At 34.2% G+C, this 23136-nt stretch overlaps 2 protein-coding genes across 13 annotated transcripts in view; one reads left to right on the top strand and one right to left on the bottom strand.

The window, feature by feature from the left end:
* The window catches only part of GCA (grancalcin), a 43884-nt gene extending 40083 nt beyond the window's left edge, over window positions 1-3801 (top strand). For 6 of the 7 annotated variants that reach the window (XM_024243015.3, XM_054548787.2, XM_054548788.2 and 3 more), the window contains 2 exons: window positions 177-235; window positions 901-3801. In XM_024243015.3, the coding sequence (XP_024098783.1) occupies window positions 177-235; window positions 901-927 (86 nt within the window). In that variant the 3' untranslated portion in view covers window positions 928-3801. 7 annotated transcript variants of the gene reach the window in all.
* A 3347-nt stretch (window positions 3802-7148) lies between these two features.
* KCNH7 (potassium voltage-gated channel subfamily H member 7) overlaps window positions 7149-23136 on the bottom strand; it is a 482617-nt gene continuing 466629 nt past the window's right edge. For all 6 annotated transcript variants that reach the window (XM_054549400.2, XM_063712835.1, XM_002812526.5 and 3 more), the window contains 3 exons: window positions 21020-21188; window positions 14174-14366; window positions 7149-12799 (listed from right to left, as the gene is read on the bottom strand). In XM_054549400.2, coding sequence (XP_054405375.2) covers window positions 12533-12799; window positions 14174-14366; window positions 21020-21188 — 629 coding nt within the window. In that variant the 3' untranslated portion in view covers window positions 7149-12532. The remainder of the gene's footprint in view (window positions 12800-14173; window positions 14367-21019; window positions 21189-23136) is intronic.

The following is a 23136-nucleotide window of genomic DNA, read 5'->3' on the forward strand; positions in this document are numbered from 1 at the left end:
TAAAAACTTGTTATGTTATTTTTGGAAGTTTTTCTTCATATCTCTGTTGCCTGGGCTATTCAATCACTTAATATTTAATTGAATATGAAATTATTCTTTTTTTGTACCTGGGGGCACTAAATATTTGAAACTATGTATTTTAAATTACAATAAAAAAGTAATTTCTTTGTTTAAAGATTTCTTTAGGAAAAGAGACCACTTGCAACAAGGGTCTGCGAATTTCATATATGACGATGTGAGTATCCTGCTTTTGATATTTATACTGCATTCTAGATAGTTCTTAGTTAGTAAAAAAAATTTAAGTGATCCCGAGTACCAGTACTGGAAATAATATATTTTGTATGCCATATACTTTTCCATATTTTTCAGCTTAACACAAATATAAGATTAATATTGGTATAGGTGCCAAACAATTTGACTTCATGTTAAATTGTAAATATACTGTTCAATTTTTATGACAGGTTTTTTGAATTAAAAAAAAATGATCTTTCAAATCACTTTTAAGGGCCAAAACCACCATTATTTTTAAAAAGGGTAGTTTACTGTAGTGATATTTTTTCTCAGGGAGGGAAAAATTTTAATCCATGACAGATTATGAAGCTGTTCATTTCTCATTTCAAATGGTTACTATTAACCTGATATTCAGGGTTTTTTAAAATTCAAGCTATAAGACAGTTACATTTTACCTGTGCTTTAATGTTTCAGAGTTTTTGTTTTGTTTTTCTTGTATTTACTGATGGAAGTTACTGGGTCAACATTACTGATATTTATTGACTTGAATTATAAGCCTTGGAAACAAACTTCTCTCTCTTAAGAAAATGCTCTTATGGAATATAATTAGTCAAAAACAATTAAAAACCATTTTATTCTTAATAGATAATAATTTTACTTATGTATTAGTTTTTGCAGGGCACTATGGCAATTTGAATGTTTAGAATTTTAAACCTGAAGAGACACTGAATTCTTTTGCTTGGAAGAAGTGAACCGGACGACTTTAAAACTTTTAAGAGTTTTCTGTTCTTCCTACCTGTTAAACCTCTTACCTTTCTGTGTGTTTTTATTTTAGCAGATAGTTAAAAGCAATAAAAGATTTTTTTTTAACTTGAGGTATTACTGCTTTTGGAAAAGTTATTTTATAAATATGTGCATATTGTCATAAAGTATTGTATGATTAATTGATTTAAATAATGCTTAGCCTTAATTTTAAATAATGTAAATTTAGAGGAATGTACTTTACAAGATAGATTGTATAAGAAGCCAAATGATGAAAGCCTAGAAAAAACTAATTTATACTTATCTGAAGGTTACAAATTAGACTTTTAAATTTTGTTTGTAGTTGGTGGTGTTTGAGGGTTGGCTAGAAATGAAAGCCTGGATTTTGTGCTGTGTTTGTAATATAGTTTGTTCCTTGATCAAATAATCAGAGAAAAGAAACTTAAAGATCTTTGTCCGTGAAGAAGAAAATTATTTCCCTAGTCAAATCTGTAGTGAAATAAGACTACAGAAGGCATTATTTTTTCCTTTTTTATTTTTTGTAGTATATATTTTTCTTAAATATGTTTTATTGTCTTCTCTAAGCAAAAAGTTCTTAATAAACATAGTATTTCTCTCTGCACCCTATTTCATTAGTGAAGACATAGTTCACTTAAAATGGCATCCTGCTCTAAATCTCGACTTTTGGGAAATGGCATATATTTTTGATGATAGGGCAACATTCAAAATTGTCCTAATTAAATTGTTGTTTAAATGTAATGTCAACTCTTTATAAACTTAAAAATAAACAAGTAATTAACCACTCTAATTGTTCAGAAATTATACATTTGACTTATTTGACAACATTAACATTAGTGGTAGTTTTGCCATTAAAAACCCAGTAAGTATTTTGAGTGCATCTATGTAATGTGGTGTTTTGAGCATAGTAGGCACCACAGCAACTTTTCTGCCTGGTACTAAAACTGCCGAAAATGCGAAGTAGAATCACCAGATCTTTAGTGTTTAATATCCCTGATATAAGATGTTATAATTAATGTAATTTCTTTCTTGGCAAACACCTCATGTCTGTCTTAGTGAAGATTTAATAAACCACATATTTTTCTTATGCTTTAAATGCGTATTTTCTAACCTAACAGTGAGTGACATAATTTTATGACTGCTGACCAAATGAATTTATAGATTTTATAAAATCCCTTGTTTCTTAAGATGGAGGATAGATGGCAATATCTTGAACAAAACCTTTTACAAACTTACAGAATTTTAAATCAGCTTTCACTTTAAAAAATCCTGGAAAGGAAGTAATGCATAGTCACTTGACACTGATAATTTTATATAATTTGCTGTCAAATTCACTTGGTCAGTTTTATAAAAATGTGTGAATAGGTAATACACATAATTTTGTTCTCTGGCTTTTTTATGAACATATATTTGATAATGTGAGAGGACATTAACTGAGCTGGTAAATTAAAGAAACAGAATTCTAATTAGAAGTGTTGTAGGAAAAAGCAAATGTAAAAACACTATGTGTCGTTCACATTGAATGGTGATAATGTGGCTCAGCAACCTGTAATCTTAACATCCTGGTTATACAGATGGTTGTTACTGAACTATTCTGCGGTCAATTATGATTATCTCTCTTACTTGGAGGCTCACAGTTGAGGTAAAACTTTTAAAATGACAAATGGTATTATTCATGTAAGCTTCTGCCAGGTGACATTCTGTATTAGAACTCTTTAACACAATTTTCATTTAAAAATGTTCCTATGACTTTTGGTCATAGAAGGTCTATGAAGGAGCTTCCATGGCCAAACATATTTAGAAACTCTCACTTTCTAAAGCTTGATAAGGTATATTAGCATCTGAAACCCCAAGGTTAATAAAATCAGTCATGTTTAATTTTATTTGACCCAGTTTTTTCCAAACTTTTTGACCACAGAACCCCTTTCTCTAGCAAAACCTAACATTCTATGCCGATCCAACTTAATTGCCAGGCAACTCTTCTGCACTTTACATTAAACAGACAAACTTATGTTAACAAAAACATTAGGCCTAGAGAATATTTTACCAGAATTTTTATACTGAAATACAGTTCACTTTTTCGATGCTTTAAAAATACAATAACTGATATTTTTATGATGAACATGACTGTAATATGAATATAGTATAGTAGTTTGCACTGGTTAACTTACACCCCAGTTCTTTTACGATGATGTAAATTATTGAATAATGTACACTGTTAATGTATAAGTGCTTTTATTTATACAGTAAACATGTTTCCATGTCATTTTGAGAATTTTTTTAATAAACATTCAAATAGCTTGCTGTAAAGTTTTGTATCATACAAAATCTGTTACATATATATATTATGAGATGCTTCAGTTCAAATAACAGTGCAGTAATTCACCTATATCTAAAAGACTGCTAAATGATTAAATGTCAGGTATTGCACTTCTATTCTGAGTGGCAGTTTATACATTTTAAATTACATCAAGGGTAAATCAGTACTATGGAAATCTTAATTTGGTCCGCTTTAAATGTAATTTCAAGGATTTCTCATTTGATCTATTTACACATGCATCCAGAAAAAAGTAACAAAAAATGTAGTCAAGTTATGTTTATTTCCAAAGAAGGCATTTACCCTAGAAGAAAGTAGAATCTGTTAATACAGTTTAAAGTCTGTGGCGTTAAAAAAATAACAAAAATCAATTTGTGATTATTTCTTTAAGTAAAATATAAGACATTAAGTTTGCTTGTAATCTTATGGCATTACTAAACTGGACAAACAAAATAAATACTCTTTGTCAGAAATGTGCTCTTTGTCTTTTTACGTTTGACAAACTTAAATGATATGTTTTCTTCTGCTTTTCTACTTTTCTGGGTAATTATTAGAAATAAATTTGTTAATATCTGGTGAATTAAATCTGATGAGTAAATTCCAAGACTTCTTTCAGGCAGGCATATTCTGTCCCATAAGCTTTAAAATGCAACCATGGGTGTTTTATTACTTTGAAACTTGTGTTAGAAGATCCCAATTTTTTGGTTGCAATTCAATCATTTACGTAGTGAATTAAGCACATTTGAATAAATACATAATGCTAAAGTATCATCCAAGAATATGTCTAGAGTTTATACATAATACTAGATGATACAAATTAAAATATTTAGAACTGGTAAATATTTAGAAGTTATGAGTACAGACAGGATTTTAAATGAATATTGCCCAGGTAATATTTGAAGTCTAGAATGAGGTCATCATATAGTACATATATTAAACTTTTCCTGTAATTTAGAATTCTGAGCAGAAAACTACTTTCCAGCAAAACACTGGGAAACTTCTTAGGAAAAATTTGTCTGTCAGCTCATTATTTGAATGCTGGGAAATCTGTGCTTTTAATCATTTCCTGCCATATCTCTTTCTACTTGTTTTTAAAAATATGTTTTTCTGGCATATAAAGAAAGAGTCTTATACACTTAGCATTCCTTTTATCCAAGTAGCTTGGTAATATGCAGCTTTGTGTATTATTTTGCGAGTATTCAGGACTCAGGTGTGCTTCTATGTATCTGAATAGTGAGTAGACATTGGCAACACTTCTACGTCACTATGATGTGCCATACAGTAAGAGAATGAGGAAGCTGTTTCCCTGTGTGCTAATTATGTTTCAGATGTGCCCCTTCTGTAACATCAGAGATGGTGGCAATTTGCAAAGCTTACCAGGAGTGAGAATTGGCCTAGATCATCATTTAATAGCAATATGCAGGAACACTTAGGAGTGATTAGGTCCTAATTCTGACATATCATGAGAGGTACCCCACTGTTTTCCCTTAACCATAAAAATGTAAGTATGTACAGATACGTGCATACAGATATTTGCATTCTAGTTGACTGTATTATTAAATCAAATTTCAGTTTGCAGTAATTATTGAATTTTCAAAGGATAACCTGAAGAGTGCTAGTATGAATATCGCAGAAACGTACTTATTAAATATTCACTTTTTTGAAAATAATAAGCCATTTTCAAATGCTTTTAAGATTTTTCTGAACTTTTGGATGCATATTTAATTTCCCATAGCTATCTATTTGTGGTACCCTCAGATTTATATTATGGCAAGAGATAATTTATGGTAAGTTTAAAATATTTAGCTTCTTCATATTTAGATTCTTATTTTCTGATCAGCCTTGGTTGTAGATACCAATACAATTTTTTCTGCTATTTGTGTTTGGTTTTTCATTTGTGAAAGGGAAATGTTCTCTTGGTGTTCTAAACCTTTAAGATGAAGGTTGGGAAATCTAAGCCACTAAACAGACTCAATAGTCCTTAGCTTACATGCCACATTATGGCCAACACATTTTATTTACAAAAGTTTTCTTGAAGGTAGTTTGATATTTTTTCCCCTTAAATAATAGAGAAGCAACAGGGGGAGGAATTAAGAAAGTATGAAACTCGGGCAAAATAAAATATCTGGATATTTTCATTCTTGGTTAAAAAAATGAAGCAAACATACGTTATAAAAAGTTATTTGCACGTGAGTTAAAGCCTGTTTATCCACCAGAAATTTTAAGTAAACAATAAATGTTTTAGTCAATCACTGTTGTGGTCTTAACAGGCAATAATAGGTGAAATATTATGTTTCTTTAATTTTAGATTTAATGCTTTTTGCCACTCTATCTTACTAGTGTCCTGATGGAACTCAATAAAACTGTAGCACTGTTACATGTGATTTCATGAAATAACATCAGCACCACCATGCCTATATCTAGTACTGTTCCTAGTAAAATGTTGGAAAAAGTTGGCTTCTCTAGTAAAAGTATCCTACTTAACTAATGAGATTTACTTTCTTTTTCCCCAAAATAATTTCTTTTACAAATTCTTGAATTTTTCATGTATAAATAGATCAGAAATTATATGCTTCATTCTTAAATTATGTATATATACTATATTTTCAATACAACTTATACACTTCTTTTAGCTACCAAAAATTTGCAACCATTTTTTACATGAAATGTACATTTTTCTTATTTACAGTTATCTGTAGAAGCTTATTGCAAAACTAGTTGTGCAAGTCGATTACACTGTCAATACCACGTACCAATCTTTGAAGAAAATATTTACTAAAAAATAAATATTTCTGCACAGAATATTTCAAAAGCATTATGATTTCATGCTACATTATGTGCATAAAAACTAGGAAATAGTATGTGTTTTGGTAGATTGTTTCATTTTGTTTAAAGCATTCCAAGGTACTTACTACTTAGCCAGATGTAAGTGAGCTGCTTTGTATCAGATGACTGACATTTTCAAGTGATTACACACATCCTTTTTTGAAATGTATTATTCTTTAACTGGTAAACATTCTGGTGTAATATATTTTCCCATCATCAAAATTATAAAACGCAAATTTCAGCTAAAAAGCATTAATGTGCCTTTAATTGAAATCACTAGGTGGCTAGGAGATAAAAACTAGAGATTCCTCAATATTTCTAATCTTATATAACATTTGGAAGAAAGGTGCCATATCATTTCAGTGCTATTATAAATATAGGGGCATTTGAGGAGACTACGTGGAGGAGTTAATTATAAGATTACTGATCCTTTAATTTTACCCCTAAATAAGAATGATGAAAATGTGGAATTTCTTATATATCCAAACAATATATGTCAGTATAAATAATACAGTTTAAATGCTAACAGTTGTGATTGCTTTCAATATAAAAACATTAAAATACACAATAGGAAATAGAAAGGATAGAGGTTAAACATAGTGCTTTAAAACCACAGGTCTACCAAATTATTTTACATCTTTCAAAATATAAATTAATGGAAGTCACAGATGTAGTGACTATAATTTAGGGGATTCATCTAATTTTTGACATTAGCTTTTCAAGAATAACTGAATATTGCCACTTCTCATAATAAGTACCATTTTATTGGGAGTATTTCTTTAATCTTGCTATTCTCATTTAAAAGTTTGATCATGAATGGTACAGCAATGAAATTTGTCAATTGATCGTATGGTTCCGTGTTCTTAACATTGCATTGCTATAGATGTTTTGATATATTCATAGTAATAACATGTTTTAAATAACTTGTTAGTCATCTTTCAATCTCCACTTAATAGTTTATATACATAAGCCTCATGGCATGAAAGGATTCATGCTTTTGCTTATTAATAATTCATGTCTTTTTGTTAATTTTCTGTATTTGACATTTAACTGAAGTGTGTTTGTACCACAAATGCATGTGATGAATTATTCTACTCTTGGGCACTGATCAATCAATCACAACACCTAATACTTCTTTACATTTAAAACATGATTCTTTTAGTTTGTAAAGTGGTTTAACATTACATCATAAGTAGAACCACAAGAAAAAATCTTTGGGAACATTTGAGGAATGAGGGAGAGAGGGACGAGCTATTGCAAAGCTAGAAAACAATTGCAATGCAAATGTATAAGTTTATGAATGGTGGACAAAAGCAATATTTAACAAATATAAGGATGCTATCTATACTGGCGAGTTCGCCTGCTCTGAGCAACTAGATCTTTGGGAGGCATGTGAAAATGACTTCGTAAGTTTTTGTTATACAGTATGAATGTGCATGTTGGGTAAAGGAAAGAGCAACAGAAAGTGTTTTAGAAGACCTTAAGTAGTGCTACTGCACTACCACCATATTCCACTATCTTTATGATGATGCACAAGTCACACACAGATTTACTGTAAGGAATAACGTCCTTTATGGTTTACAAAGCATTTCTACTTACATTTTCAGAGGATCCTCAACACACCCCTTCAAGATATGTTAGATGCTAACACCATTTTTATAATTTTGGATACTGGGGCTTACTCTGGGTTTATCCCAAGAATCAATGGAGAAGGTAGAATTTGAATTCAGGTTTACCACATTGAGTCCCCTGCCGTTTCCACTGTTCTGCACAAGAGCTTAGCCAGTTTAAGACTGTAACATATCTATGCAATGAGAGAGTGGCCTAGGGGTCTGAAAACCATTGCAACTGTAAAATTATATTTTCCGTAAAAATGGAAAATTATATACTTTCATACTTTCAAAATTGTATTTTGTAAATGTATTTTCAGATATCCATCTAAGGACTATATCATAGATCTAAAGAAGGACTTCCACAGTGAGCCAGCCTTCATAGAATACATTCTAGTAGTACTGATCGAGAGATTACTTTACATACTTGGCATGTAACATCAATTCAGAGTAGATATGTTTATAACAAGGAGATTGATACTCTCACTATTATTGTAAATAGTATTACTTTAAAGCTATAAACCTAATAGTGCAAAATACAATTAAGAGAGATAATACAATAGTTACACGTAGGTTTTTCTGAATCAAAAACTTTCATCTTGGCAACAGCTATGTTGTTGGAGACGTTGCACATTGTGCAAAATCTAAATCTTGGGAAATTGTTCTCCTGATTGTTTTAATGCCATGTTTCTGGATGAGAAACAAGGAACTCAGCATTTTTTGAGCACCTAGTATATGCCAGGCACTTTACTATATTTTATCTCATTTCTTTCTCAAGCTTCTGTGAGACAGATACCATTGTCTTATTTTTAGAGATTCAAGAAAAAGACTGGGGGAGGTTAACTTGCTCAAGGTCACACAGCTATTGATGAAAAAACTGGTATTGGAACCCAAGTTGGTCTGATGCAGAATCTATGCTTGCTCTTCTACATTGGTAATTCTCAAATTTTTAGTGTATGTAAGGATCATGTGAGGGAGGGCTTGTTAAAAGATGATTGCTGGGTCCCACCTCTAAATTTTCTGATTTAGTAGATCCGGGGTGAGGCCAAGAATATGCATTTCTGCCAAGTCTCCAGGTGATGCCAGTAGTGTTGGTTGGAGGACCACTCTTTGAGGACCACTGTCCTGTATCATCCTGTCTTCAAGTGCCTCTTCGAACTCACATGGTAGAAACATATTTGTTTTACTGTAAAAATATAACTTGATTTTTTGATAATTTATAAAAATTTTGATTTTCATAGATAAGTAATTTACATATATTTATCTATTTTTGGTTTTAGCCATAGATAAGCAATTTAAACACTCTTAAGTTATGTCAATGTTGCAATTCATTTCTAATAACATCTGCAGAAATTTTTTTAAATCATGAAAGTCATTTAGAGGAATGATACTGTTGTTATTTAATAATAATAATTTTAGATATGCCAATAAGGTGATACATTTTATCCTTAGACAATATATGATGGGGTTTTAAAATGACATTTGGATAAGAACATTTTTTTTTCTAGTCATTTTGGAACCATTGCTAAAGTTCAGCCTCCAAAAGGAACTTGTAAGCAATTCTTACACAAACTTATTAAACCTGACCCCAAACGCCCTGACCTACTTCCCGTACTTCCTGACTAGAAGAGTAGGATAGTTGTGCTCTGATGACCAATACATTATAATGGACTTAAGAAACTATTCTGTCCCAAATCTGCCCCCTGCCTTCCTATGTTTGTTGACTGAGTGATTATTAATTTAAAAACCCCATGAGAATTTTGCTTCATCATTTCTTATTCCTGGTTTTCTCAACTAATTAAATAATGTGACTCCCCTATGGGGGAGAATGATAAGTCTAAGTTTCAGCTCTTTGCCCAGCAATTAATAACAGCAGGAGGTCATCTGATCCAAACAAACTTTAGATTTTAAATGACATTTTATTTAGGCCAGGGGACCAGGTAACATTCTTTTTAGGAGGAGAGCAAAAGGTGTTATATTAGTGCTTCTAATTACCTAGAAGGAAAGCATTTGCTACACTGCAATTATGATTGGCTGCAGCAGTTCAACCTGGCCCTCGGCATGATCCCTAGATGGAGAGGTCAGACTGTTTTTGCAATAGCCAACAGAGGGGATGATGGTACATTTAGGCATTAGATCTTTGGCTGGGGAAAGGGATGAATTTTGTACATCAAGATAATTGCTTTGGTCATCTGTAAGTCACTTTAGCCATTGAGTCTTGTGACATTTATGCCCAACTAATCATGTCTTTATATTGCTCAGTCTCTTTTTAAGCTAATATCCTGTAGGAAGGGACCTTCCTAATCCTGTCCAACTCTCTGAGGGTTAAGATTTTAATATAAGCAATGATGTCAAGGAATTAAGAAAAAGGTTTGTGTTGTGCTAGAATTTAAATAAACTGGATGCTTGCACACCATTCCCCATCTTCCTATTTCTTCATGCTCAGGTTTCATAAAGAAATATAAACAAGTTTTATGCGGGAAGCTGGATTTTATGCATGTCATACCAAATGTTGCAGCTGAGGCATTCACTAATCAATCAGATCTCCATTCCTCACCTGCCAAATCCTCTCTCCCTACAAATGAACATTCTCTGGTGAATTCATTCTGAATGTTCCTGAACTTAGGCCGGCAATCCTTATGAAATTTGTTGCAGCTGCAAAAATGTGTCCCAATATGGAAATAAAATCCCAAAATAGTCCTCTGAATCAGAATTAGCCATTTATGGGACTTTCTCTTCCCTGCTAGGCACCATTGAATGTTTGTTGAGTGAGGAAGTGAAAGTATCAGTTAGCCCCCTAAGTTTGTATCTGCATAACACCAAATAGTTTGGGAAGCTGGTTATAATTATTACACTTTTGTATCATAGTATATGTTGGAATTGAGTGGTCATTTTGAATAATGCACTTGAACATTTGTGTTTTGGTTTTTCAAAACTTAAGCAGGAATAAGAACATGCTTTTGCTTACAGATTGCCTTCCACATGGATTACCAATTTATGTGACCATTTAAAAATACATAGGGGGCAATCTAAGGTGACTTTAATCACATTTTAAACAGTGCAATAGTTTTAGTAACTTTAAATAGCTTGCATTTGAAGCTGATTAACAGATAAGTGTCAAAGTTTGAATATCCTGAAGGGATAGAAATTAACCCATTTAGTAATGGGCACTGATAAAATGTTCTTAATGGACTAACAAACTTTCAATAAATTTCAATATTTTTGTTCAGCAAGAAAAGATATAATGGATCAGAGTTCATAATTTAAAAATTGTACTTGAATTGAAAAATAACATTTCTTAACTAGAACTTGACTGATCAGAATCTTAAATTGTTATATTTTTCTTTACCTCAATTTTATGAGCTACATATGCCCCCCACAAAAAATCTAACAGTTGAAGATATTTTAATTGAAAGCCACATTTCATTGTATGTTCTGATATTCTGAGGTCAATATATATTCATTCCAATCCATGCATAATAGATTTTTATTTAATTTTCAATTGGCAAAAGTGTTGGAATAACTAAACACAACTGAAATTTTACTGCTGGTATGTGCATTTTCTTTCTAGGCCCATTGCTTTCCCACAGCTGGAATTAGACATGGAATAACATATACTTAATGGAAACTAGTTTTGCCGTGCAAATCCGCTGAAATTGCACATCCTTTGAAAACTGTGTCGACTATTTTTTATTTATTTTTTGAGATAGGGTCTTACTGTATTGTCAGGCAGGAGTGCAGTGGTGTGATCAAGGCCTGCTGCACTCTTGACCTCCCAAGCTCAACCCATCCTCCCACCTCAGCCTCTCAAGTAGCTGGGTTTACAGGCGTGAATTACCACACCCTGCTAATTTTTAAACATTTTTTGTAGAGATGGGGTTTTGCCATGTTGCCCAGGCTGTACGTATGTCCACTATTTTGATCAAATTCAGGATTGCTTTAAAATGTGAATCACAAGAAAGCTGTGGATATCGGTTTGTGTTGATCACAGTTTAGCAGTTCTTAAGGAGACCACATCATCCCCCGCCTCCAGAAAAAAAAGCAAAATGAGAGAAATTTGTTTTTAAGCCTTCTAGGAAATGTGCCAGTGGAAAATACTTTAGATGGTCTGTAAATGCAATTAGTGACATAATTTTAAATAGAAAGACTTTTGTTCTCATTAACGTTGGCCTATGTTTAGTTTTTGGATATGGCTTCCTATACTGTCAGAGGTTTATAACTCAAACTTTGTATTTTTTCTTCCAGTGTGGAGGAATGAATGTAATTAACTTTAAACATCTTGATACAGAGGGACCTGAATCTGTTTGCAAAAGTGACTAAGTTCCCTTTATCCCTCTGGAATTCCCATGAGTTGAGGATCATCTGAATCTGAGTTGCATCCATGAACAGTTTTATCCCTTGGTTTCTTATTTGCGTGGAAGGCATTTTCATGACAAAGTACTGGTTTAGTAAAAGCAGTAAATAGGAGTCTCCATGCAAGAGAAATTGGAGTTTCCTAACATGCATGTGATTTAAAAAATAAAAATAAAAAATAAGGTGCCGTGAGATGCTGGCAGTTTTAACATTTGGAACCAAAAGTTCTTATGTATATTTACATCCTAACTGCTCAGTTTTACCTTACAAGCTTCAATTTAGGAAAATATACAGTACTTTTGCATATAATGGTAACTTGTGAGCCCCTGAGTCAAGTAGAGAGGATTTAAATAGAAAAAGGAAAACAGCCATTAAAAGCACTTACATTGTATGTGGAGTAAATAGTACAAAATGATTATTTCCCTGGAAGACCAGGATCAGAAACATGCCTATGAAGACCCACGATTCCTGCAGTGCTTAGCAATGAATCTGGCAAAGAAGGATGCCTAATTGGATGAAGGTAAGTTTTTCTTTGCCGCAGGTGAAGCTCTAAAGAGAGATCACTGTCTTGTTTTAAAAGTGAAGTCAAGTTGTCTTCTGAAGCTGTGTTCAGATGCACCCCACTTGAAAGGGATTCTTTGGATTTAAGTTTAGATTTTTCCAGGTCTAGAAATTCAGGACACTGATGGAAAAAGAACAAAACAAGTTTTTATAATTCACATTGATAGACAGTCATTGAAAATTACACTAATAAAAACTTAAGCATTTTCCTTCCTCATTAATCTATATTTGATTAGTGATATTAGCCAACAGTTCCCTCCTAAAATGAGTCAAGAAGTCGGAGATTGGTTATCAGTATAGATAATCCTAAACAACCATTTCAAGAACTATTATTTAACCCTGGAACCAGATTTTAAAAATCAGATTTAAAAAAATATATATTATTTTACACTGAGTTTTCCAGATGAATTACATTCAAAATTTAAGACAAATTGGGATGAGGAATGGGATCACTTGATGAATAAGAGGGTATAAGGAGGAAAGAAAAGATGGGAAGATGAGAAGTAAAATCAGTCATCCCTAGTCAGATAATATTACCTAAATCCACGAAAACAAAGAACAAAATAGATGGTTTTACATGTTTCCCAGTCATTCAAAACTAGTTAAATTAATCTCTACTTTCAGATTTTTAGAAGTATTGCATTATTTTCCTTCTGGCACATTACCTTCCCTTATCAGTGTACTTTCATTTTCCAGAACGCCTTAAATTAAATTCCTGAACATCTAAAAAAGTTTTATGAGATTGTTCTACAAATCTTGATTTAAATCATTGTTCTTAGGTCCAATTTCACCATAATGTTTAACTAATTAAGACTAATTCCCAAAATAGAATTACAAGGAAAGCTAGACTACTTATATTAACATAATTCAAAAGGACCCCTTTGAGGGCTTCAGAAGCAGGATTAAGGACTCTTTAAATTGCTTCTCTTACCATGTTTATCATCCAAGTGAAAAAAATTTAGAGATCTCTGGTGATGGGTGGGGTACAGACGAGATTACTAGTCTGATTGCATTTGAACCTCAGGTCTAATCTGGCCAGCCTACTATTTCTCCTCCCCTTCCTTCCTGAGACTTCTCCCAGCCTTTGGCACTGTAGAAAATTACAGATTTTTCTTTGAAGCTCTTTTTGGACCCAGGTTTTTCCTTAAAGCCCTTTTAAGAGCCAGGAAGACTCTTCCTTAGATTTCAAAGCTCTACCACATATAAATTTAAGCAGGTTGATTCTGGAAGAAAGGTTTTCCTTTAAAAAAAAATGCTAATGTTTAAAATTATTATTCTAGCTTCATTGTTCTCAAACTTTAAATGAACATAAAAATCAGCATGGGCTTGTTTAAAATGCAGATTACAGGGCCCATTTCCAGAAATTCTAATTGGGTAGAAACAGAGATAGGGACAGAAATCTATCTTTTCCACAGCACCCCAAGTGATTCTGATTAGGTGACCCCTGGAAACACACGTTGAGAGAGACTCTTGGTTGGATGGTATCCACACTCACTTGTGAGGAAGGGCTGAAACTTCGGTCAGTTTTGATGGATGCTTCCGGTTGACTGGTTCTCATCAGCTGGATGATGGGTCTCTGATATTCTGCTCCTGCTGTTACCATACTGTAGGCTGGGGGGACCACAGTGGTTTGTTTCTGCAGCAACTGTAAGATGGTCTGGATGTCAGTGGTCATTTGGGATTCAAGCCTGCAGAACAGATAGAAGTAGGAAAAGACAGTCTAAAATAGTCCAGAATTTCAAGAGCATTTAAAAAAATTTTAGCACTACCAAGAAACAGAATTATGGCCTTGCTTTAAACAAGAAGGACAGGAGAGGGAGCACAGAGATTCTTTCCTGACGGATACTCACTGTGTATGTCTCACTAATGATTCTGATAAAGACAATTGCTTTCCTGTTCGTATTAACAGTTAACAGAAAATCAAATGAACAAAATAGACTACATGTTTACTAACCTTCATTGATTTCAAAATGTAAAACACACTGATAATTTATTTTTAATCAGTAATTGTCTTTGCTTTTTAATTAGGTTTTACTCAGTTTCTTGTGAACATTTTATTTGCTCTTAAAAAATAGATTGGTAGCACATTTCTTTCATAACTGTAGCATCCCAGGATAATTTCTGATGTGTTTTTACATTTATAGTAACGCTTTTTAACCTTACCTCTTTCCTATTCATATTAAGTATTGTATATTATTTATTGTATTCTTTCTTTAATGTTTAATGCTGTTAAATGTTAAATTCTTTTTCCCTCTAAATATGTCATGGCCTTTGGTATGTAAGAAGCAGACCAAACTTGACTTCACTTGCTTCTAATGACCCATCTGGCCTGCAAAATACCAGTCTATTTTTTCCCTAAAGCTCACAAGTAGCCAACTGGCCTGTTAATTTCATTCTCATTTTAAATTAAAATTTAAGGGAAAATAGCAAAATATAATTGGTCAGATTCCCCTCCTTTGCATGTGTTAACAACAGCATTAAATACAGAGGAAATTTTGTGGACATAAGAACAGAAAATTTGGACCATATGCCTCTTTAGAAAATTCTTCTAACTCTTCACTTATTTGTGCTGACTGTTTTGCCTCTGAATAAAAAATGGAAATAAAACAACAAAAAAAGGAAAATCATAGGATTAATTTTGCCCAATTAAATTCATGCTATATTTGTAGAATTCAAAGTAGAAATTAGCTTTTGATTTGATAGAGAACATAATAAACCTGGAAAAAATGAGAAAATATCTTTTTTTTTTTTTAGTTTTTGATAACACTCCAAATCTTCCTTCTAAGAATCACAATAACACATTATTCTTGCAGTTTTTCTATAGTTAGTAAATATAGCCATATAGCTTTGTGTCTTCTAAACCAATAGCTATGAATTATACATGACTTTGCAAATGTCATTTTTGCAAATGTCAAAACCACTCTGAAAAGGGAAAAATTGAGTTATCAACTGGTTTATTTATCTACTTTTGATACCTGAAGGTCGGATCTAATTTTTATGCTTCCAACTAAACTAAGCAGAACCATTATTTCACTGTTATGTGTTATACATATTTTTCTTTCATTTCACTCTTCAAGTCCCAGCTTATATATTATCTGTATCCCAAAATCTTTCCTTATTTACCCCATTCAGAATTACTTTCTCCTCTGAGCCTCCAAAGAAAATTATACATTCAGATTTATCATAAATATTTCTGTACAAATGTATTCCATTACTAACAGCATTCAGTTGTGAGTGGCTTACACAATGTTTATTACATTGAATGTAAAAGGATTTGGGGGGAAAGACTGGAAGAAGAACTGCATCAACAAGGGAGATTCAAGATCCAAAAGTGAGTCAAAAATTATGGTGATGTTTTTGTCATATAAATCCTTTGCCAAACAGCAGCTGTCTCTGAGAAATAAAATCTCTTTATCACGGATTCTACCTATTTGAATAGTGTCTATGAGGAAAAAAATCTATTGGAAGGTGAGGCTTCAGCATCCATACATCCAGTAATTGCAGCCCACTGCCATGAGTAGGACTCAGGCACATGACAGCTCATGTGCAGGTGAAGTGGCTGGTGCAGGGTAAGGACAGAGACTGTGTCAGTATAACTTAGATAAGAGCATAGCCCACTCTGTCAACATGACATTGTTGTTTGTTCCAGGAAAACTTTGAGAAAAATCAGGCTACACTAATAAATAACTTTGCTACTTCAGGAAATTTCTATAAATCACCTTATTAGAGACAGTAGTCTGTTCATCTCAACAAATAATTTTTTAATCAGACAAACTTTATTTATCAAGACTTGCTTCAAGATCCTCAACTTACTGTGTCCATCAATCCTAAAGTATATCATAAACTTTGCCCAATTCCAATGAGCTCCCCACTTTGAAATACCCAGACTCCAAATGTTCTTCTTCTCAGTATAATATTTCTGAGACATCACTGAGACTCTGGCCAGATGGCAGTCTCCCTTTCTGCAGTAATTCTGAATACTTAATTTTGTTTTATTAACTAGTTGTTAGATATCTTGGGTAGTTCAACAAAGGGCAGCAGTTTGCTGATAGGTTTTTTTATATGCATAGGGTTGTATTTCAGTGTTTTATGACAAGGGTCTGTTAGCTTAATGAGAATAGACTCTTGGGCCAGTCACGATGTTTCATGCCTGTAATTCCAGCACTTTGAGATGCCAAGGTGGGTGGATCACTTGACCTCAGGAGTTTGAGACCAGCCTGGGAAGCATGGCAAAATCCTCAATAATTAGCCAGGTGTGGTGGTGTGCACCTGTGGTCCTGGCTACTCAGGAGGCTGAAGTGGGAGGAAGGCTTGAGCCTGGGAGATCGCACCACTGCACACCAGCCTGGGTGACAGAGGACAGAGCCAGACCCTATCTAAAAAAAAAAAAGAAAAAAAGAGGACTCTTATACTGAGACTAAATAGCCTACTTTACTCAGGAGGAATTATAGAGAATTTAAAATAAATCCATCTTGGTATTTGAAACAGAAAATAACATAGTTTTAGAACTTTTTCTTCTGTCAGCATAATTATAAAGCTGTGTGAAGTTAATATTTTCATTCATTCACTCAGAGACCCACAATGTAGCAGGCACAATGTTAGGTAGGAAGGTGAGGGAACAATATGATAATGAATAAATATGAAATCTGATTTCACAATGCTAACAGGAACTAACCACTTAGGAAAGACAAATGAAGGAGGCACATAAATAACCACAACACTAGGCAAAGCAAGTGCTCAATGCCATACTAGAGGCATGCAGATAAATTGCTCTGTGTGCAATGGAAGGAGTCATTACCAACAATTTTTACATGTTCTAGGGCTTCCCTACTCAAAGTGTGGTTTTTTTTTTTTTTTTTTTTTTTTTTTAGATGGAGTCTTGCTCTGTCACCCAGGCTGGAGTGCAGTAGCATGATCTCAGCTCGCTGCAACCTCTTCCTCCCGGGTTCAAGCAATTCTCTGCCTCAGCCTCCTGAGTAGCTGGGATTACAGGCACCCGCCACCACTCCCGGCTAATTTTTGTATTTTTAGTAGAGATGGGGTTTCACCATCTTGGCCAGGCTGGTCTCGAACTCCTGACCTTGTGATCCACCTGCCTCGGCCTTTCAAAGTGCTGGGATTGCAGGTGTGAGCCACCGCGCCTGGCCAAGGTGTGGTCTTTATATCAGCAACACTGGACATTGCTGGGAGCTTTTTAGAATGTGGAATCTCTGCCAACTAGACCTATTAACTTGGAATCTGCATTTTAGTAAGACCTTCAAGTGATTCAAATACACATTGAAATGTGAGAAGCACTGGTCTAGAATCAAGTCTTAATGATTTACCTAAATAGGTGTATTTGCAGGCATAATATATAAATATAGAATAACATTTCTTATGTAAACCTTTAACCCTATCTATAGGTTAATCAGTCATTAAAGCAGAAAAGAAGTGGTAGCAAGGACCATTCAAGATAGACCATTTTATTTGTTTTTATTGTGTTTTGTACTTAATATGTGTATTTGAATGAGACAAATGGTGTAGGAATTCACAGTCCTACATTTGAACAAATGCCGAAGCTAAACAGGGTAGACTCCACTATAGAAAGTGTCCTGGGATTCTCACTCTGCAAAGTAGAAGTCTGAGTTGAGCTTCAAACTTTTTTGTGTACATGTAACTTCTAGAATAAAGTGGAGGTGAAAGGTTGTTAAAAAACCGCAGTGGAGTAAAAATGTAATATTTTGGATTTTAAATCCCAAACAAGCAAAAAAAAAAAAAAGTTTGTGAAAATATCAGAGATAATTAGAAACAAATGTCAAAGGAGATGTAGTATTGGTGGTAGTGTCATCCTAAATAATAAATAGAGGCACTCTAAAAGGAAAAGATATTTATATGGGAATATGTAACACAATGGGAATATTCATGACATAGTAAAGTATGCGCTCATTCTGAGAGGTAAAGATGGAGATTTTTAAAGGAAAGATGAGGAGGACTACATAATTGTTTTGAAATGATTATCCTTGGCTACAAAGATCAATAACAAGGGTGACGCTGGTTCAAGATTGGACAGGCAGTTGCTGGTCAGATGTCCTTGCAGAAGTATGTTTTGTGTTAGGTTACAGTGGCTTCTGTGCAAGGTTGTGGATCTTATAGAGTCTTTGTGACAGTTTTTGTTATCAGGCATACATCCCACTCTTCCTGGCCCTCCCCAGCTGTATTTGTCAGGGTTTTTCTAACATTAACAACTCTGTTTTGATTTTGACTACTTTCACAGCAGCAATTCAAAACATCTTCAGGAAACACATACCGATATTGGGAACACATCAAAAGAGATTTAATTGCATTTTGTGGAAAAGTTTTATACAGTAATAATAACATACTAATGTAATAAAATAGCAATAACAATTTTTATTACTATTGGGTGATTGCACGCCAAATGGATCATAAATGTGCCCTTAGAACAAATGTTTTAAGGAATCATTGACTTATCCTAGCAGCAATGATTGGCACCCATGACAGAGCAACCAGGTGATGCTAAAAATCTCAATTTTAGTTCTGATGAAAGGTCCAAGTCAGGAATTATACGTCGAGTAGGAGAATATACTCAAATGAACACCAGTAATAGAAGTGAAGTTCCTTGTTAATCAATTTTTACCTATCGGCAAGTACAACAACTTCCATTTTGTATAGCATATGTAGTTCCCATTTACATTACTTTAGTCCTTACAGTAGCATCATGGGTAGGTATGAGTCAAAGTAGGAAATGGAGGGAAATTTAAATGATTTGACCCAGTAATCCTGTAAGTCATTAAGTAGCAGACTTAAGACTTTTTCCTATGCTCACCAATTGCAAGTACAGTGATAGCATTGTGCTGAATAAATCACTGCTGCTTCTGTCATTCAGTCATTCACTTGTGTGTTCAACAACAATAAACGGCATGGACAAAAGGCAAAAAAAATTTAAGCATAAATAGTGAATAAATCAGTAGTTTATGTGATATAGGCAAAACTCACAGATGTGTTAAGTACAGATGAGTAAGCAAGCAGCTTGTTAAACATGGCAGAATGCATAAGATACATTAAATAGCATGCTAGTAACCTGCCAGGCATATCAACGATAGAAATAGGTAACAAACAAGAGTGTTGCTTATACATAGAGATGGAAAGAACAAATTATTCTCAGGTCACCTTTAGGTAAACAACTGTCATCCCAAAATGTGGTCACCCATTGGTGATACCAGTATCATCGCATCCTGGCTCCATGTGTGCTGTACCTACGAAAGGCTAATGAAACACATGGCTGTTGAGCTGGCTAGTTGGAAAGCCACAGCTGAGGTCAGGTATACTATACCTTGTACCCTTGTTATGGAGCAAGTGTGTGCCACTGGCACAGGAGATATTTTTGTCTGCAGGCCTGCAAACCTCAACTCTGGTCTTGGTAACTTTGTTACATTATGGCAAATGCATGAACATTGTGTAAGTCAGAATTGGGGTAGTGCAATCCTTTTACCATGCTTGTACGTATTCGAAATGTGTTAATTGCCCCATATGGTTTCCCTCTTCTCTCACTTGTGTTTTAAATTGATTTAATAAATCTTGTGATTAGAGCATTTTAATTTAGTCTGTGCAGTCTTCTGTCTGGGACTACTGGAATATCTTGCCTGGTGGTGAACTAAAAGGCTACTATTGGATCAAGAAAAATTCCCAAGTGAAACACAACTAAAGCAGCTGTGTCATACCCACTCATAGATTCTTTTCAATCTTTTTGACCACTTTAATTTTAAAGAAACCACGCAGACTTAGGGGAAGGGATTACCTCCTCCCTAAATTAAGATTTATTCATCATGTTAAGTGGTTTAGATCAAAGGTGAAGGAAACAAGAAACTCTGTGAGACTTTCAATTCAATGACATTTTTTGATAAGCTGACTGAATAACTAAAAGTTTAAATTGCTTTGTCAGTATTTTTTAAATGCCCTAACACATAACTATGCTATGGGGAACATCCGAAGAAGTGTAAAAGGAGGATTAAAAGAGGAAGGGTGTCAGTTAACAAATTAATTAGGAATTATTTTGAGGGGAGAGAAGGGGGTTTTCTAAGGTAGCCAGTGCTGGTGAAATACTAATTGGATGACAAATAAAGAAAAAAAATAGGATTTTTGCTGCCAGAAGTATGAAATGTTCTAAATAAATGCTCCTTTCAACACAAATTATTCTGTCAAATTCTAATCTTATTTTAAATAAGTAAATGTATAAGGAAATTATGAGATCATGGCAAGGAGAATTTTCCATTTGTAAGGAGTAAAACTGGACCCATGTAAGGGGTTGGGCTATGTTCTCCTTTTGCCCTGTCACTGCTTATACCTGTTAAGTTGTTCCTGGAGCAGATCTAATCTTTGTTCCACTTCCCCATAGGTGAGGTCGCTTTCAGTTTCAGAGATACCCCAGGCAGCTCGCTGAAGTGCAGATGGACTGGAATCTTCAGGCTGGGGATGTGCATTTTCTCGTTCCCAGCTTCGCATGTCGGTGATATCTGTGGAAAATAGCAAGATGGATGTCAACCCTCTTAGGTGCCCCTTTGCATCAATAACACATAGATATCCACAAGACAAGCTGGAAAGGATTGGAGTATAACCTGAGAGACAGAGAACCAAAAGTATTCAGTGATGTGTCCAGGGCCCACGGCCAGTTGGTAGCAGAGTCCCACTTTCACCCTGCTGGCCCTACCTCCCATATCCGTTTCCATGTGAACAAAAACACGCAGCAGGTCCTGAGTGTTTAGGATTTTGTTTTCTTTCTGTTTGTGCTAGGACAAGATAAGAACAGCAGAACCGAAACTGATTAGAGAACAATGAGTCTGTGCTTTTATATCTGGAAGGAAGCAGCATATGTTGTTTGGACCGCGTTATCTAGGGTTTAAGATTTTTAGGGCTCTTTCCCACAGGATAACTTGCATACGTTATGACTTAGAGTGGGCCCAAGAAGAGAGCCTTGGAGAAGTGCTGATCTTCAGGGCGATTCCCTTTGGCCAACCCAATTCGAATAGAGCCAAGGAGCCATAAGCCACGAAAAATGGAAAGAATCTTACAAGTCCCCTAGTCCCCAGCTACTGTTTCATGTTTTAATGCTTTCTTGTAGCCCCTTCTGTGCTGCCCTTTACCATAATTATATTGCTTTCTAGTATGTTTTTCTTGTGGCTCTTTATTTTAAATATTGCTATGTTACTCTACTTTAAGATAAACTATTAGTTCAGGTCTACTATTTAAAATGTTCTCAGTGTCTATTATGGACCAGACACCTTGGTAAATACGGAGGAACTAAAGACAAAGGAGACCATAGACCCTGAACTTGAAGAATTCAGTCTAGCAGGGTTGTGATCACTTTTCATATAGAGATTCATTTTTCTGAACTTCTTTTAATTTCCTTTTTCTCCTACAATCTATATTTTAAGCTGTCAATATTTGGGGGAAAATATGTCCTTTCCCCCTCATTTTTGTCTATATTTTAGATGTTTTTGCTGCTCTCTTAACCTCTAAGAATAATTAACAGGTTGGAAAATGAAACTTATGAAAAAATACGACTGGAGCTGGGAGTTGACTTTGGAGATGAAGGAGAAACATTTTTCTTCACTGGGAGGGCTAGTAGGAAGGAAGGACTATCTAAAGCTGGTATTCATTTTCACATAGAAAGAGATTTGAATTACAGAAAGTGATTTTGGTTTGATAGAAAGACTTAAAAAAACTTGACAAGTATCTATGATTAAACAATGAGAAGAGTTATTATGTAAAGTTATGGAATTCTTGGCTATTTTAAAAAATTGGATAGAAAGTAACTGAATTGGGCAGGATTAGCTATGATTTTAGAAATAGGAAACAACACCATCGGACTCCTCAAAGTTCCTTCCTTTCCTGCAGTTTCTCCAAGGGTAGTTTAAATGCATCCTCTTTCTCCAAGTAGAAGACAGACACGTCTGTATTCTTTCTTCATGGTTTTCCTCTCACTCATTATCTTTTATCATTGAATATAAAGAAATTTCTCAAATGAGGTGCCTATAATTTCTGCCTCAGTAGGGTGAGGCTTGACAAAGGAATTAGCATATCCAAAGTCAGCATTAGAAAAATATAGGATCAGAGTTCCTTCTTCTGCAGAAATGGCTAACAGACCTCAGAGGGCTTGCTATGAATTCCAGAAAGACTCTTCCTGACAACGGCTTTTGTTCTCATTTAAAGTGGCAGTTTATAATTTCTTTTGATATTTTATGAAACATGGCAAAATATAAGTGAACCTAAAAAGATACTGCTGGAGTTTTAAGTCACTTATCTGCAGATTTTCACTGAGAAGTATGATTTGTTATTCACAGACATTTGAACCTATTTAAAATGCAAAACAATAATATCTTAGCAAACTGGGTTTTAAAGATTGGGCCAGTAATGCTAAGCAAACTTCCGGAATACCTATGTAAATGGTCTGGTGATGCTGAT

Source organism: Pongo abelii, chromosome 11 (genome assembly GCF_028885655.2).
Source record: "Pongo abelii isolate AG06213 chromosome 11, NHGRI_mPonAbe1-v2.0_pri, whole genome shotgun sequence".
Classification (NCBI taxonomy): domain Eukaryota; kingdom Metazoa; phylum Chordata; class Mammalia; order Primates; family Hominidae; genus Pongo; species Pongo abelii.